The sequence below is a fragment of the Loxodonta africana genome, chromosome 3 (genome assembly GCF_030014295.1).
Source record: "Loxodonta africana isolate mLoxAfr1 chromosome 3, mLoxAfr1.hap2, whole genome shotgun sequence".
NCBI classification, from domain to species: Eukaryota; Metazoa; Chordata; class Mammalia; order Proboscidea; family Elephantidae; genus Loxodonta; species Loxodonta africana.
Genome location: NC_087344.1, coordinates 99,815,758 through 99,833,430, shown reverse-complemented (window position 1 = coordinate 99,833,430; position 17,673 = coordinate 99,815,758). Strand labels below are relative to the sequence as shown.

Genomic DNA, 17,673 nt, shown 5'->3' with positions numbered 1-17,673 from the left:
GCTTAAAAAAAATTAGATCAAGCAGATAAAGTAAACTACTACGATCACTTCTAATTCTTTCAACCTGAAAAACAAGAAAAGAAGACTAGATAGATGGAGTATCAGTTTTGCTCTGTCTCGAATAAATTGGTTAGTGCCTTCTAAAGAAGAGACTGTAGAGCTTAGCAGAATGGAGCAGCTCTGAGTTAGTCCATGAAATCTCCAAATACAGTCTCTTGACCAGGTTACAGAGATATAGAAGGCCTTGTTAGGTGGGTTCTCAGGTCACAAGCTGTGTACAGGGGTGAAGGACATGGCATGAAGATGCGTAGCTGCTTTGTGTGAATTGTCTTTTCATAGCCTTTCTTCTCCCCTATAAAAAAAAAATTTTTTTTTTTTTTTTTATCCAACCCCAGCACTTCACCCCAAGACCCTAATTCGCAGTCAGAAGTGAACAAGAGCTTGTTAGAGATTTTGAAGATAGCACTAAGGACAGCCAATGGCAAACTCAACACAGACTGCCTAAATTTGAGTTTTCGAAAAGAAGATCGCTCATTCTCCGGGTGCCTTCCGCCACCCAAGGTAACCAAAATTAGATTTCAGATTTGTTCATCTCTAAAAAGCTACTTCAGGGCATTGAGCCCAGACTAATAAGATAGTAATGATTTGTGTTCTGCCTGTAGATTACATTACACAATTCTTTGTTTTCGTGCTCTCAAAAAGTAAAACAAAGTAAATAAGGAATTGTGAAATGTGCAGAATTGATCCAGGAATCATTTACATTCAACTATGTTCTATGTGTTAACGATAGGGAATATGACAAGACCCAAATAATATTTCACAATTTATTTTTCCAAGGCCAAATGTTCATTTCTGACATCCTCTCCCAGCTTCCGTGAGGTCAACATGTAATGCCCCATTCATTAGGAAGACCATTGTAGGGACTGATGAATTTATTTCTGATAAAGAGTAGCATGATGTTTGGAGTATTAATGGTCAGTGCAGATGTGTTTCATAGAAGAGAATCCAGAACCGTATTAATTCATGTGTCTTCTTTAGCTAACACACCCCAATCATGAGGCTACTTCAGATACAAGTGAAACAATAATTACCACTATTACCACAGCTCCATTAACACTTTGCCACTATCTCCCTTTATTGGGTTCTTCCAGTGTGTCAAGCACTGTGCTAAATACTTAAATTATTTCATTTAATTCTTGAAAAGTTAATACTTACAAAATATAGGTAGGTATTATCATCCCCATTTAACAAATGAACAACAACAACAACAAAAAAAAAAAACGATATGACAAAGGCGGACTTGAATTACCCAAGAGCAACAGCTACTAAATAGCAGAGGCAGGATTTAAAGCAAAGAAAAGTAGTAGAAATTGAGAGCCAGAATTGGAACTCCATTTAGGTAGAAGATATCGGGAAGATTCCATTCAGTCCAGTATAAACAAGTTAAAGTTCTAGAAAAGTAAGAAGAAATGGAAAATACAGGCAAAATTAAAAATATATATATGCTGTAGGAAAAATTAGAAAACACCTTTTATCTGGGTAGACAGGAATTGGAGTTGATGTCAGAGAATTTAGAAAAAAAAGTGATGTGTTACTAAGGAAACGAGGACAGGATATGCTGAAAGTGGTCTCATTCTAGGGCAAAAACAGCCTTCTCAATGACTTTGTTTATAAGACCACTGTGCAAAGCCATAGCTCATATTATTGTGTGTGTTCATGTTTAACTAGAAAGATAAATAGAACACTACAGGAAAGTCCACTTATCATAAGTGGCTTTTACTCTGGTCATGAAAAGATGTAGAGACAGACCAAAAAGCAGCAATTCTGTATTAGATTAGAAACCACATAACACCATTTGTGAAGCTTGGATGTCCTCAGGTGATACTTATAGAATGCTACATAAATGACTTGAAAATTAAAATACTTTTACTTAAACTCATTGAGGCTCGGATTATTCATCTGGAAAAAACTAGGTTCCAAATATCTACCTTCTGTGGCTGTTGGAATTAAATGAGATAATTATGGGAAAGCACTTAGCACAATGTCCGATATATAAGTGCACTTATTAATTATAACTTTCTTTCCTTATTTAAAAACAAACAAGCAATGACAACAACAACAAAAAAAAACACTATTTGCATGAGATTCTTACTTCAAAACAGCCTAAGGAAGGAAGACCTTTCCCAGAGTCAAATAATGGCCACACCAACACTGACTATCTGATCAGGCCTTGAAGGTTCTTACCCACCACAGCTGGCCCTGAAAGATTAACTTTGTGGTTCATATCCAAGGAAATGGGACACATTTTCCTTGAAGCTGGTTTGGTTTTTGTGAGCCATCTGGCATCTCTTAAGACATCTGGAACTCACTCAAAGTATATTACAGTTCTGGGAGGCATGTATAACAGAATTCTGATTCCTCAGAACGTGAGGCAAATTGAGGCCCAGGGGCCTTGGATAGAGAAGCAGCAGCAGTCACGCCCCAACTTCTTTGCTGCTGGATTCAGGACTTCAGAGTAGGCTGGGGAAAAGCCACATCTGAGCTGGAAAGGTTCTCCCTTTTGACCAGAGTTCTTAATCACTTTGAGATGTGCGTATGCGTTGAGCTGGGGTGGAGGGGAAGGGGGAGACACAAATCACAGACCTCTTTGAATTTCTCATAAAATGTATGTACCTTAAAAAAAAAAAGAAAAAAATTTTTTTTTCTCCCCAGATTGGGGGTGGGGGTGGGGAGAAGGAGAACGTACATCGAAATAGTCACCATTTCAGAAGGTTTGCAGACCACTTGTACCTTTCCAGATAAATAAATGCAGTCTTAAAGGATAATTTATGAGCCTTGTCACTAAACTTAATGGAATTTTGACCACACAGAAAGAATAGTATAGAAACATCAAATATCTGTCATCATTCATCCTGTGGACTCACTTATCCTGTTCCTTCTAGCATATGTTTGGTGCAGTGATAACTTCTGGCAGGCCTTCTGAAGCAAAATGGAGCCACATACATTTATTTTAATAACTACTCTGAAGTCAGGTGTAGATTCAATTGGCCTGTAGAACCTAAGTAATCATGCAGGCTCAGTTTAGCCCTATACATAGTCCATAGTCTCCACCTCTTGAATTCATCCTCTTTATGCTTTACATCACAACCCATTGTCATCAAGTCGATTCTGAGTAGAACTGTCCCAGAGGGTTTCCAAGGCTGTGATCTTTACTGAAGCAGACTGCCACATCTTTCTTCCGTAGAGTGCAGCTGGTAGGTTCAAAGAGCTGACTTTTCAATTAGCAGCTGAGAGCTTAACCATGGTGCCATCAGGGCTCCTTTTATATCACACTCCCTTCCCCCCACCCCCCAAAAAACTATTCCCAGATCTTTCTCCCAAGAGAAGCAAACTAGAACTCAAGTTGCTCTACCTCTAGTTATTCTTTGCTTCGTTTGCATGTAGCTTCCTTTTCTGGAGGGAGTCCTGTTACTAAACTAACTAGAGTTTGTGAATGAGAAGTTCGTTCTTGACCATAACCTCAGCAGTGTGTGGCAAGACTCCAGCCATGACAGTGGCTTACCTGGTAAATCAGGATTGTAAAACATTCTACAGTTTGGTAGAGTTCTTTTTTGTATTTAGTTGCTTCTCTTCCCTAAAATTACAACATTATTTCTACTAACTTTGAATCATTTCCTTCCTTCAATACAATAGCCATCTTTCTGATCAAAATGGCATGTTTAGTCTATTGTTACCTTTGACGTAATAATCACTCGATGTGTTCTGGCCACTCCAAGACTATTATGATAGCAGTTCCTGCATTCTTCAGGAGCTCGGAGGAAAGGTGCCATTTTAAGCATGTCAACACAATACTGTGTGACAAATGCAGTGACGGCGGTAGTTTTGAATACAGAGAAAAAATACCAACCTAGTCTAGCATGAAGGCTCTTCAGAGGAAATGATACGAATACTGAATCATAGCAGACAGGCAAATGTAGGTAAAGAATGGGTGAAAGAAGCAGACAGAAAGGGATGGAAAAGGAGTTCTAGGTAAAAGGAGCAATTGGAACTGAAAAGTATTCATTAAATTTAAAATCATGGACATTATTAGTGACTTGGTGTCTTAGTTTCCTAGGGTTGTCATAACAAGGTACCACAAACTGAGTGGATGTGAAGAAAAAAAATTTATTGTCTCACAGTTCTGGAGGCTAGGAGTCCAAAATCAGGGAGTTAGCAGGACCATGCTTTCTCTGCTCTAAGGGAAAATCCTTCCTTGTCTCTTCCAGCTTCTGGTAGCCCCAAGTATTTCCGGGTATTCCTTGGCTTTTAGATGCATCTTCACATAGTCTCTTCCTGTGTGACCCTGTCTCCGTGTCTGTTCTACCCTTTTATAAGACACCACAAGAGTAAGGATCCACCTTACTCCAGTATGACCTCCTTAACTGATTACATCTTCAAACAACAACCTTATATCCAAACAAGATCACATTCACTGGTAGAGGGCTTAAGGTTTTGGAGGGGACACAATTTCATCCACAACACTTGGTAAAAGCAGGTTAAGGGTTAAGTAGAGTGCTGTGGTAAAATGCATATGGAGGTATAAATGGGAAGGGAGGAAGTTGAGACAGTGCCTGTGCACCATTCTTTCAAGGAGCATTTTAGGAAAATCAAGTATTTACTTCTCATTGATGTCCAGGTGATTCCAACTCACAGCAACCCTGTAAGACAGAGTAGAACTTCCCCATAGGGTTTCCAAGTCTGTAATCTTTATGGAAGCAGATTTCCACATCTTTCTCCCAAAGAGCCGCTGACAGGTTACCAACCACCGACCTTTCAGTTAGCAGCCAAGCTCTTAACCATTGCACCACTGGGTTTCGTTCTGTTGTACATAGGGTCGCTATGAGTCAAAACCAGCTCAATGGCACCTAACAACAACAAGTATTTACTTCACATACCATTTTTTCAGTAACAAACATCGTTTACTTTTGATTTTAAAAACTCATTTCATTATTAGACAGAAGGAACTACACATTATTTTTTTCTTTTTGACTACGTCACAACCCATTGTCATCAAGTCAATTCTGAGTAGAACTGTCCCAGACCCTTAAGGGTCGTGATTATGAATATTCATGTTTAAAAGATTTTGGTAATAATCCTGAATAATACTAAATTGCTAGACTTTTCGTGTATATGTTTCTATTGTATCCTCTACAGCTGTCAGCCGTCGTTTCTTCGCAGCTATCAATCAATCTGTTTCTAGGAACCCTGATGTACTATTTCTAACCTGCTGTTCATCTTAGCCTAGAGAAAAATTCAGTGTTACTGGGGAAATAAGTTGTTTTTAGAACAACCTCTTAATACTGTTGTTTAAAAATACATCAATATGTTCTAAGCATGAGGACAATTAGGTTCTTATTTATGGAGTAAAATGGTAAAATGTGACCAATATCTATCTTTCTCACTTAATTTTTTGCCAGCCTCCTTTCATATACATACACTCTACTCTTCAGTGACTCCAACTCTTTCATTCATCTACCCCCTCACTCACCCATGTATTCATTTATTCAACAATTATCAGCTAGGTAATGGTGATAAGAAAATGAATGAAACACAATCCTAGCCCTCAGCAAGCCACTGTCTTGTAGAGAAGCTCAACAAGTAAACACATAATGACCACCCAGTCTGATGGGTATATAAAACTACAGTAGAGTAGATAATGTCAAAACACATGCAATTTCTGAAAAGCACCATGCTCTTTCTCATCTCTTATTTGCATGTGTTTTTTTCTCATTTTGAAATTCTTCCAATCCCTTATTCTGACAAACACTTATTCATCATTCAGGTTCAAAATCAATCTTTTTTTTTTTTTTTTTCTCTTTTAGCTCCCTGACATTACACCTCAACACCTAGTAAGTAACATACGCAAGCTTCAAACCCAGATTTGTTGTCTCTTTTACCACAAAGAAAAATGAAGATGACCATCTAGTCACTATACTAAACCCATTACCATCGAGTCAATTCCAACTCATAGTGACCCTATAGGACAGAGTGGAACTGCCCCACAGGGGTTCCAAGGTTGTAATCTTTACGAAAGCAGATTGCCACATCTTTCTCCCGCACAGTGGCTGGTGAGTTCAAACTGCCGACCTTTCATTTAGCAGCCAAGCACTTATGTCATTATATTAAACTTCCTCTCAAAATTATAATAGTAGTTACTATTTAGTATAGTCCATTGAATTAGAATTAGCCAATTTTTTTTTGTTATTCCTTTCCATCTCTTTCTCTATTTGTCTCTGTCTCTCTGTCTCTGTCACCTTTCTTCTTTACGTCATTTCAACAAACAATCAAATGCCTACTAAGAGCTGGGCACTATTGTAAGCCTTATTTCGTTATGTGATCTTCACAGAATACTGGGTAATAGAAAGTACCATTCTCATTTAGTAGATAGGTAATTCGGCATAGGAAGATTTAATAACTTCCTAAAATCACACAGATCACAACCAGCAAACCTGGTATTCAAAATAAGGTTTGTTTGATTCCAAAGTCTGTATGTTTAACCACTGTGCTAAACACCCAACACATGCTATCATAGCCCTAAAAGCTAACGTATCTGAATCTAAGTATCACCAACACAACAATCTGAGAGCTGAGCTGGCTTGTTAGCCAGAATCAGAAAATGTTAAGCACTTGGGAAACTGTAATGATACTTTATTCATTCATCCAACAAATATTTATCAAACATCTGATTTCTAGAATAATCCACATCATTTATTTGCTGTGTGACACTGAGGAAGTCACTTAATCTCTCTAAGTCTTAGTTTCCTCCAAATAAAATACAGTAATATTACCAAAAAAAAAAAAAAAAAACCTTTGCCATCGAGTCGATTCAGACTCACAGCAGCCCTATAAGACAGAATAGAACTGCCCCATAGAGTTTCCAAATAGCTCCTGGTGGATTTGAATTTCTGACCTTTTTGGGTAGCAGCCTTAACACTTAACCACTATGCCACCAGGGTTTCCATAGTAGTATTAGCCCTGCTAAGACCACAGGCTTATTTTGTTAATCAAAGTAAGTGATACAAAAATACTTCGTAATTTTCCTATATAATGGATTGTAGATAATCCCTTTTCCTTGACCACCCATCTCATGATTGATAAAGATGTAAGATCAGCATTTCAAGTATCAGTGACTTCTGAGTTATGAGCTATATCTGTGTGTTAATTAAATAAAAATTTCTTATTGCTCATGATAATTCTGTTGGACATTTTTACCCTAAACAATATCCTAATGGTAGGATGCACTCCTGGATATTAATTCATTGTCTAAATCATATAGATTCTAATTATGGAAGGGACATTCAACCTAATTTCATTCTTGTGAAACTCCAAATCCTTTCTTATTTGCAGGTCAGAGCTATATGTGGGAAGCATGGGCTATATCTGACCTTGAGCTTCCTGGAAATGTTGCTTAACCATCAAGATTTGGGTTACCAAAATGAAATAAAGTAAGTTGAATTTTTATTCACATAGTGCCTTAAGGCACTGTCATGGATTCAATTATGTCCCTCAAAAATATGTGTCAACTTGGTTAGGCCATGATTCCCAGTATTGTGTGGTTGTCCTCGATTTTGTTATTGTAGTTTTTTGTTAAAGAGGATTGGGGTGGAATTGTAACACCCTTGCTGAGGTCACATCCCTGATCCAATGTAAAGGGAGTTTCCCTGGAGTGTGGCCTGCACCACCTTTTATCTTACAAGAGATAAAAGGAAAAGGAAGCAAGCAGAGGGGAGAGACCTCATACCACCAAGAAAGAAGCACCAGGAGTGGAGCAGGTCCTTTAAACCCGGGATTCCTGCATGGAGAAGCTCCTAGACTAGGGGAAGGTTGATGACAAGGACCTTCTTACAGCACCAACAGAGAGAGAAAGCCTTCCCCTGGAGCTGACGCCCTGAATTTGGACTTCTAGCCTACTAGACTGTGAGAAAATAAATTTGTCTTTGTTAAAGCCACCCACTTTGTGGTATTACTGTTATAACAGCACTAGATGACTAAGACAGGATTTGTTATGGAGAGAGTGGGGTGCTGCTCTAACAGATACTAAAATACAGAAGCAGTTTTGAAACTGTGAATGGGTAGACCAGCAGCAGCAGCAAAGTGGTAGCAGCAGAGGACCAGAAGTGGAAGAGAACTGACAGCAACAGAGAACCAGCCGCAGCAGAACCAGGAGATCAGCACTAGACAGTGCTGGAGCCAACCCGTGGAGAGAGAGAGAGAGCTGAGTGTCTTTGTGCAGGAGGCTTTTTGGCGGAGTGGGGTTACCCCGGGCACTTATTGGTGGAGCTAGGCTTGCCGCCTCACAGAGCAAGAGAGCTGGGCCTTCTGGCCAAAGTTTACTGGCAGAGTGGGGTGCCACCAGGCACTTATTGGGGGTGCTACCGAGCTTTGGAACACTTGCCCTAGCAGGGCAGATGCAGGCATGAGGCCTGAGGAGCCTAGAGGCCAAGGAACCAGGAAGCAGAGGCTAAAGAGACAAGGAACACAGGAAGCTGAGCTGCCTCAGTCTTGAAAGGCATGGCCAAAACCTCTGGGGTTTCAAAGCGTGGAACCATGGCCTCTGGTGTTTTTAACGGTGGTCACCACTCAAATGGACTAGGAGAATGGTACACCTAAAGCCAAGGGAGAAGAGTTGCCATCCCAGTGGGCCTGGAATGCAGAGCTGAAGCCCAGAGCTGTGAGTCCTCCACTAAGAATCTGGAGAGTATCGCCAATACCTAGAGCCTGGAGGGCAGGGTCTTTGTGTAAATGGTCTCAGAGAACAGAGGATTACTCGCAAAGCCGTGAGGGCAAATGTAATGTGTTCTGCCGACTTGCTTGGTGCCTATTATACCTTCTTTCCCTCCAATTTCTCGCATTTATAATGGAAATGTCTAGCTTGTGCCTGTTCTACTGTTATATTTCAGAATCAGATAGCTTATATTCTAGATTTCAGAGATGAAGAGGAATTTTTGGATTTTGGACTTGGACTTGATTTAATGCTTTTGCAATGATATGATGGGGTGAATGGTGTCTTAAATGTAGCAAGGATGAGAATTTTGGGGGGTCAAAGGGTGGAATATCATGGATTGAATTGTGTCCCCCCAAAATATTTGTCAACTTGGTCAGGCTATGATTCCCAGTATTGTGTGATTGTCCTCCACTTTGTGATTGTAATTTTATGTTAAAGAGGATTAGGATGGGATTGTAACACCCCTACTAAGGTCACATCCATGATCCAATGTAAAGGGAGTTTTCCTGGGGTGTGGCCTGCACAACCTTTTATCTTAAAAGAGATAAAAGGAAAAGGAAGTGAGCAGAGAGGGGCAGGACCTCATACCACCAAAAAAGAAGCACCAGGAGCAGAGTGGGTCCTTTGGACCCAGGGTTCCTGCTCAGAGAAGCTCCCAGACCAGGGGAAGACTGATGACAAGGACCTTCTTCCAGAGCCCACAGAGACAGAAAGCCTTCCCCTGGAGCTGGCACCTTGAATTTGGACTTCTAGCCTACCAGACTGTAAGAAAATAAATTTCTCTTCGTTAAAGCCATCCACTTGTGGTATTTCTGCTATAGCACAGTAGATGACTAAGACAGGTACCATAGAACTCTGACTTTAAGACACTGTTAGAAGTTTGATATGGGAAGCAATTTATTGCATCTCTTGAAGATGGATTACATAATGTTTGATTTTCTTAAGGCCAAAGGGTTTCTATGACCATAGAGAAATAAGACAAGAAATTCCCACTTCCAGCCATTAGGGCCTATCAGCAACCAGATTTACTTACCCTCTCACTTTAAACTAACAACAACAAAAAAAAAGGACAAAATATGTTAAACAATGTTTTTTAGACATTGGACATCAGACAGCACATAACAGTGACCCCTGAGAGAAGGAAAACAAACAAAGTGAATACTACAATTTTCCCAACTTATTACACAGTGAGGAGGAATCAAAACAAAGCCCAGCAGTCTTCCTGAGTTAAGGAGACAGAGGTTGGAGTTCAGGGAGACCAAGGAAGCTAGAATTAGCAGTAGCAGAAAGATTTCTGTGGAAATCTGCAAAGAGTTGCCCTCGAGTCTTCATGTTAATACTGTCTAATATATTTTTTTTAGTAAACTACCCAAATCCAAGGAAAGAAGCACACACATACAAAAACAATTGTCAGATCTCACACCAGCCTATAAGTGAAGGTGCAGTGTTTGACAACAATAGCATAAAGTCTAGGAGGGGAAAATGAAAATATACTGTGATAAGGTTCTTACACTATTAGTGAAGTATAATTTTATTTGAAAGAGGATGGAAATGAGAAAAAAAAAAGATGAGACAAATAGAAAATAAATACCAGAATGTTAGATTTATATCCAACCTTATCAATAATTATGTTAAGTATCAATGGTCCAAATACACCAGTTAAAAGGCAGAGATTGTTAGATTTCCTTTAAAAAAAAAAAAAAAGCCCCGATTAAATGCTGTCTTCTGTACTGGGTACTACAATAAACCTATTTTAAATATAAAGACTTAAACAGGCTAAAAGTAAAATATGGAAGAATATATGCCATGCTAACCCTAATAGAAAAAAAAAAAAAAAAAAGCTGGATTGGTTACATTAATATCAATTAAAGTATGTTCCAAAGCAAGGGATAGTGCCAGAAAGTTAATCAAGAGGACATGACAGTCCTAAAAGTTCAGTCCATTAACAACTGAGATTCAAAGTACATGAAGCAAAAACAGAACCGAAAGGAGAAGTAGACAAATATACAATTATAGTTGAGAATTCAACACCTTTATCTGAAATGGAGCCCTGGTGGTGCAATGGTTATGTGCTTGGCTGCTAACCAAAAGGTTGGCAGTTCAAATCCACCAGCCACTCCTTGGAAACACTGTGGGGTGATTCTACTCTGTCCTGTAGGGTTGCTATGAGTCAGAATTAACTTGATGGCAATGGGCTATCTGTAATTAATATAGCAAAAAAAAAATCAGGAAGAATATAGAAGATTTGAACTACACTATCAACAAACTTAACCTAAGTGACAATTATAGAACACTCAACCCAACCAGAGCAGAATACAGATTATTTTTAAATGAACACAGAATATTTAAATGGTAAACCAAATTCTGGGACATGAAACAAAGTCTCAGTAAATTTTAAAAGAATGAAATCAAACAAAGTATGTTCTCTTGCTACCATAGAATTAAATTAAAATCAATAATAAAAGAATCTTGGAAATCTTGAAATATTTGGAAATTAAACAACATACTCTAAATAAGCTATGATCAAAGGAAAATTATAAGGTAAATTAGAAAATACTTTGAACTGAATAAAAGTAAAAACAACATACCTGTCATCCTTGGCTTCTTTATTTTTTCTATACAGTCCAGTAGTAAAATCTATTAGCTCTACCTTCAGAATGTATCCAGAATCTGATCACTTTGTCACCACCTCTATTGTTACTACCTTAGTCCAAGGTACCATTTATCTTTTTTTCTGTATTACTGCAGTAGCATCCCAACTGGATCCTGCTTCTACCTTTGTCCTACTAGTTTATCCTCAATAGAGCAGCTACTTATTTATATACAGTGAGCTATTATAACCTAAACCAGATCATATCACTGCTCGGCACAAAACACTGCAGGAATCCCCCAAAGGGCAGCTCGAGAAGACAAAGTAAAGTATTATGATGACATGCGCAAAGACCTGGAGATAGAAAACCAAAAGGGAAGAACGCTCTCAGCATTTCTCAAGCTGAAACAACTGAAAAAAAAATTTAAGCCTTGAGTTGCAGTTCTGAAGTATTCTACGGGGAAAAAATTAAACAACTCAGCAAGTATCAAAAGAAGATGGAAAGAATACACAGTTATTATACCAAAAAGAATTGGTCAACATTTCAACCATTTCAGGAGGTAACATATGATCAGGAACTGATGGTACTGAAGGGAGAAGTCCAAGCTGCACTGAAGGTGTTTTGGTGACAAATAAGGCTCTGGGAATTGACTGAATACCAGTTGAAGATGTTTCAACAAACAGATGCAGCGCTGGAAGTGCTCGCTCCTCTATGCCAAGAAATTTGGAAGACAGCTACCTCGCCAACCAACTGGAAGAGATCCGTATTTATGCCTATTCCCCAGAAAGATGATCCAATCTAATGTGGAAATTATGGAACAATATCATTAATATCACATGCAAGTAAAATTTTGGTGAAGATCATTCAAAAGCAGCCGCAGCAGTATATCAACAGGGAACTGCCAGAATTCAAGCCGTATTTAGAAGAGGACGTGGAACCAGGGATATCATTGCTGATGTCAGATGGATCCTGGCTGAAAGCAAAGAATACCAGAAAGATGTCTACCTGTATTTTATTGACTATGCTAAGGCATTCGACTGTGCGGATCATAACAAATTATGCATAGTATTGTGGAAAATGGGAATTCCAGAACACTTAACTGTGCTCATGAGGAATCTGTACATGGATCAAGAGGCAGTTGTTTGAACAGAACAAGGGGATACTACATGGTTTAAAGTCAGGAAAGGTGTGTTCCAGCATTCTATCCTGTCACCATACCTATTCAATCTGTATGCTGAGCAAATAATCTGAGAACCTGGGGTATATGAAGAAGAACGGGGCATCAGGAGAAGGAAGACTCATTAACAACCTGCATTATGCAGATGACACAACCTTGCTTGCTGAAAGTGAAGAGGACTTGATGCACTTCCTGATGAAGATCAAAGACCATAACCTTCAGTAAGGATTACACCTCAACACAAAGAAAACAAAAATCCTCAATAAGCAACATCATGATAAACGGAGAAAAGATCGAAGTCGTCAAGGATTTCATTTTACTTGGATCCACAATCAACACTCATGGAAGCAGCAGTCAAGAAATCAAAAGATGCATTGCATTGGGCAAATCAGCTGTAAAAGACCTCTTTAAAGTGTTGAAAAGCACAGATGTCACCTTGAGGATTAATGTTCACCTGACCCAAAACATAGTGTTTTCAATCTCCTCATGCATGAGAAAGCTGGACGATGAATAAGGAAGGCCAAAGAAGAACTGATGCCTTTGAATTGTGGTGTTGGTGAAGAATATTAAATACGCCATGGACTGCCGAAAGAATGAACGAATCTGTCTTGGAAGAAGTACAGCCAGAATGCTCCTTAGAAGCAACGATGGCAAAACTATGTCTCACATACTTTGGACATGTCAGGAGGGATCAGTCCATGGAGAAGGACATCATGCTTGGTAAAGTAGAGGGTCAGTGAAAGAGAGGAAGACCCTCAAGGAGATGGATTGACACAGTGGCTTCATCAATGGGCTCAAGCATGGCAACAATTGTGCAAATGGCTCAGGACCGGGCAGTGTTTTCGTTCTGTTGTGCACAGGGTTGCTATGAGTCGAAACCGACTGGATGGCACCTAACAAGAACACGTGATCTGTTCCCAAATCACTTCCTTACCTCCATCTACTACTCCTTTCGTTCATTCTGTTCCAGCTACACTGAGTTCCTTGCTTGTCCTCAAACACAGTAGACACACTTTGACTTTAGTGCCCGTGTTCTGCATATTTTTCCTACCAGGAATGCTCTTTCCCCAGATACCTCATGCCAACTCCCTTCTTGAGGTTGTTGCTCAAATATCTTTCTCAATGAGGCCTACATTAACCACCCTATTTAAAGCTGTAACCCCTCCACTCATTCACCCCTCTTCTTTACCTATTCTCCTTTTGCTTTCTTCTATACACTTATCAACTTCTAATTATATAATTTATAAATTTATTATGCTTGTTGTTACTGTCTGTGTTTGTCTTTCCGATAGACTATACTCTCTAATGCCATGGCAGTGGGAGTTAAGGTCTTTATTTTATTCACTGATGTATTCCAAATATCTAGAGCAGTGTTTAGCACATATAGATGCTCAATAAATATTTATGGAGTTGGACTGAATTCGGGGAGGAATCGAGTATCAGAATACTCTCAGGGATGCAAACATCTAAATTCTGCTTAGGCCCTGTCTCATGGCAGAACTGAAGGAGGCCTTAACTAAACACCTCATCAAAATCAGGTTCCATGTGCTATGCTTTCTCATACAACCCAGCAATTTTCTTTCCCAGCAACTTACCACTATTTATATTTTTATTTGTGTGATTTATTAGCTTAATATCTAGATAGTGACTTCATGCTGGCAAGAACCATGACTTTCTTTCTAACATTATATTCCCCCAAAATTGCCTAATACTTGGCACATGGTGGGTATATGAGAAATATTTGATGAATTCATTTAACAAACATTTATTGAGTGCCTATTCAAGCACTATTCTAGGCACTGAGATTATCAGGCATAAATAAAGCAAAGCCCTTTCCCCATGGAGCTTGCATTCTAGTGGCGAAGAAAGACAACGTGGTGATAAGCGTAACAGAGAAAAGTAAAGAAGAGTAAGGATTATGAGGAGGACCAGTTGATGAATACATGAAGTTAATGGGTTGAGCCTAGCCAGTGAATTTTTACCAGACCAGGACTAGACATATGATTTCCCTTACCTGAAACTTGGAGGTGGGAAAGATGAATAGAATGAGTAACAAAAGCAGAAAAGTAAGCTAGGACCTGAGTAGGAAACCTAGAAGCCAAAATTGAGAATCCCAAAGACGTACCCATCTAGAGGGGGAAATAGAAAGTATCAAAGCTAACATTATACCTGGCACATAGTAGAGGTTCATTAGATATTTGTAGATTAAAAGTTGGTGTCCAGAACCAAGATTCCAGGAATAAGTGATATGGGAATAAGAGTGAATGGGGAGTAGATGAAGTTAGTCTAAATATTACTGTACCAATATTCTCAATTCCCCACTGCTTTATGTGCTAATCAGAGAGGCAAACGATTTCTATATTCACCTATCTTTGACCTTTGAATGTTCAAGGTGTTTGCCTTTCCGATACACTATACTCTCATCAAAACCATGAGAGCCAGTGAAGAATTGTACTGATAAAAGATAAACCTGTTTCATCCTTAAATAGCTATTGGCTGAATCATCTTCTTTTGAATTAAACCCATTCCGTTAAGGGCTTTGTATACAAACCTATATCCTTAAGAGATTAAAAATGCAATTTAGACACACATTTTAGGAGCTGAATGTGCGAATCATTATTTTAGTACATATTGTCCATTAATCTGCTGTTCAATTGGGAACCCATTTGGAATGTGGCTGCTTGCTAATTAGCAGGATTCTAGTGCCGAGCTGCTTCCTGATTAAATGTCCTTTAGAATCAATAAAACATCAGGAGGGATTATGGCGATGTGGGATTAGCCCCATCTAACCAAATAAAATGAGTTGTGTTCCCTTCTTAAAACTGTCACATTGCAAGAGCTTGATGAGAGGAGCAATTTTGGGAACGCTGTTGCAAAGTTGTTTTTTTTTTGGATGTGGGGATGTAGTTTAACACTGACTTGGTTTTGTTTTTGTTTTTTGCCATTTTCCTACCAATTAGCAGAGACGTTAGTGAATGACTGCCAGGGTAAGGCGATTTTGAGAAAGACTTGATTACGATTTCAAATCTCTACTCTGAATCACTCTTATGTAAAATGAATTCAGGTTGTGTTGGATGGAAATTATTATCCCTGTTCTTGGCCAGGAACATGTAAGTCAGAATTAGCATTTAATGTTTCTGTGTGACTTTGCAATAAGTGGTAATTAAAAAGGGCAGAGAGAGAACAGGAGGCAAACTAATACTCTAAAATTGTGTTGGCTAAATTAAATGCTTCAAACCCAGTTTAAAACACGTGCACACAAGCCAGATTGTGTTGGGGAAGGGGATAAATAATGAAGCCTCTATGGAAGCTTCCTGAATAGAGTGGAACACTTGACACAGCCACAAGTAGGACTTATCATACACATCTGGCCCATTATTGAGAGTGCAATTAAGTTGAAAAAGACTGGTTTGCTAATCCCAGGAACGACCAGAGGATTTTAGGAGATAAAGGAAACATGAGGTGTTCGATTCAGCAATTACTTTTTAATGGGAATAGGAAAATTGTTAGGTAGCAAGCAAGCTCTTAGAGATGTGGCATTAGAACCCAAACCTGGCTTTTAAGAGTTTGTTAATTACAGTCCTCTCTTCCTGAATCCCATAACTCACAAAGAATGCAGATTCTAGCAATAATAATGCTATCGTTGTTGTTAGAAATCATTGCCATTACTAGCCAACGTTTATACTTCAGGCAGTGTTCTAAGGGCTTTATAAATGTTAGCTCCTTTAATCCTTGTATCTGCCCCATGAGGGAGGCGCTATTATTTTTCAAATGAGGACACTGAGGCACAGAGGTAGCTAAAACCAATAAGTAACTTGCAGAGCCAGGATTCAAATGTAGGCTCTCTGGCTCCAGGGTGTTGACTCTTAATTACTACACTATACCACTTCTCCTGCAAGTCCTCCAGAACTCAGCTGAGAAGAGTATGGGGTAATAGTAGGCACAAGGACTTTGGACAGACTGCCTGAGTTCCAGGGCTGGCTCCATCCTTGGACTTGGCGCTTATTTAGTTTCCTAGGCTGTTGTAACAGAAATAGCACAAGTGGGTGGCTTTAAAAAAAAAAAATTTTTTTTTCTCACAGTTTAGGAGGCTAAAAGTCTGGACACCAGCTCTAGGGAAAGGCCCTGTCCCTCTGTTGACCCTGGGGGAAGATTCTTATCTCAGCATCTGTAACCCTGGCATTCCTAGCTTCCTTGGCAAGGATCTGTCTTTCCCAGTTTGTACTTGCTTGTCCCTGGGTCTGTGCTGCTCCTTATAACTCAGAAGTGTTTAGAATTAGGAGCACCCGACACTGAAATGGCCTCATTAACGTAACAAAGAAAACCCTTTTTTCAAAACAAATTATATCAACAGATGTTTTGAGAGGACACAGTTCATTCCATATCAGTGCTGAGCATAGTTTCGGATTTAAGCAATTTAGTATCACTTGCCCTCTCCTCCAAAACCCCAGGAGAGGTGTAGGTACAGATACAGAAAAGAGAGGATCCAAGGGTAGGTATGATCCAAAGAAGCCCAGGGCCTGGGGGCAACTTTCCCTCACCGTGTTAACCCCTCTACCATCACTTGAGCCCTCATCTGTGGGGAAGGCAGCATGGCCTCTGGAATCACATAGGCCTAGGGGAAAACCTTGGCTCTGAAATACACTGGCTTTGGGAACTTGGGTAAGTTAACTAAGTTCTTTCATCTGGCAAATGAGAGAAAGAATCCTTTTGTCTGGACTTGAGAGTTTATCCTCTCTGCCTCAAGAAGGTGTTGCGCTTTTCAGTTGACAGAAAAACATGAGGAATACAACTTAGGCTACATGGACATGAAGGAGAAAGCACAGGAAGATGGTCCATTTCAATGAATGTATCAGCAGCTGAGTTAAATAATATTACCAAAATAAACTACTAATTCAATGGGGTACGGGAATTAATACATGTGCAACGAATACATCCCAGGCACTGAGTTTTTTTTTTTTTTTAGTTGTGATTTCGGTGAAAGTTTACAGAGCAAAGTCATTCCTTGTGGCATTGGTTGCCAACCCCACGTTTTGTCGACACTCTCACCTTCTCCATCCCAGTTCCCTGTTTCCATTCATCCAGTTTTCATGCCCCTTTACATGGGTTTTATCATTTTATACACCCAAAACACCAGAAGT

At 39.3% G+C, this 17,673-nt stretch overlaps 1 protein-coding gene across 1 annotated transcript in view; it reads left to right on the top strand.

Annotated features, from left to right (window-relative positions):
- Positions 1–17,673, top strand: part of C3H1orf87 (chromosome 3 C1orf87 homolog) — a 93,228-nt gene that overhangs the window by 40,379 nt on the left and 35,176 nt on the right. The window contains exons 6-7 of the mRNA XM_003411050.3: positions 396–561; positions 7,387–7,484. Coding sequence (XP_003411098.1) covers positions 396–561; positions 7,387–7,484 — 264 coding nt within the window. The remainder of the gene's footprint in view (positions 1–395; positions 562–7,386; positions 7,485–17,673) is intronic.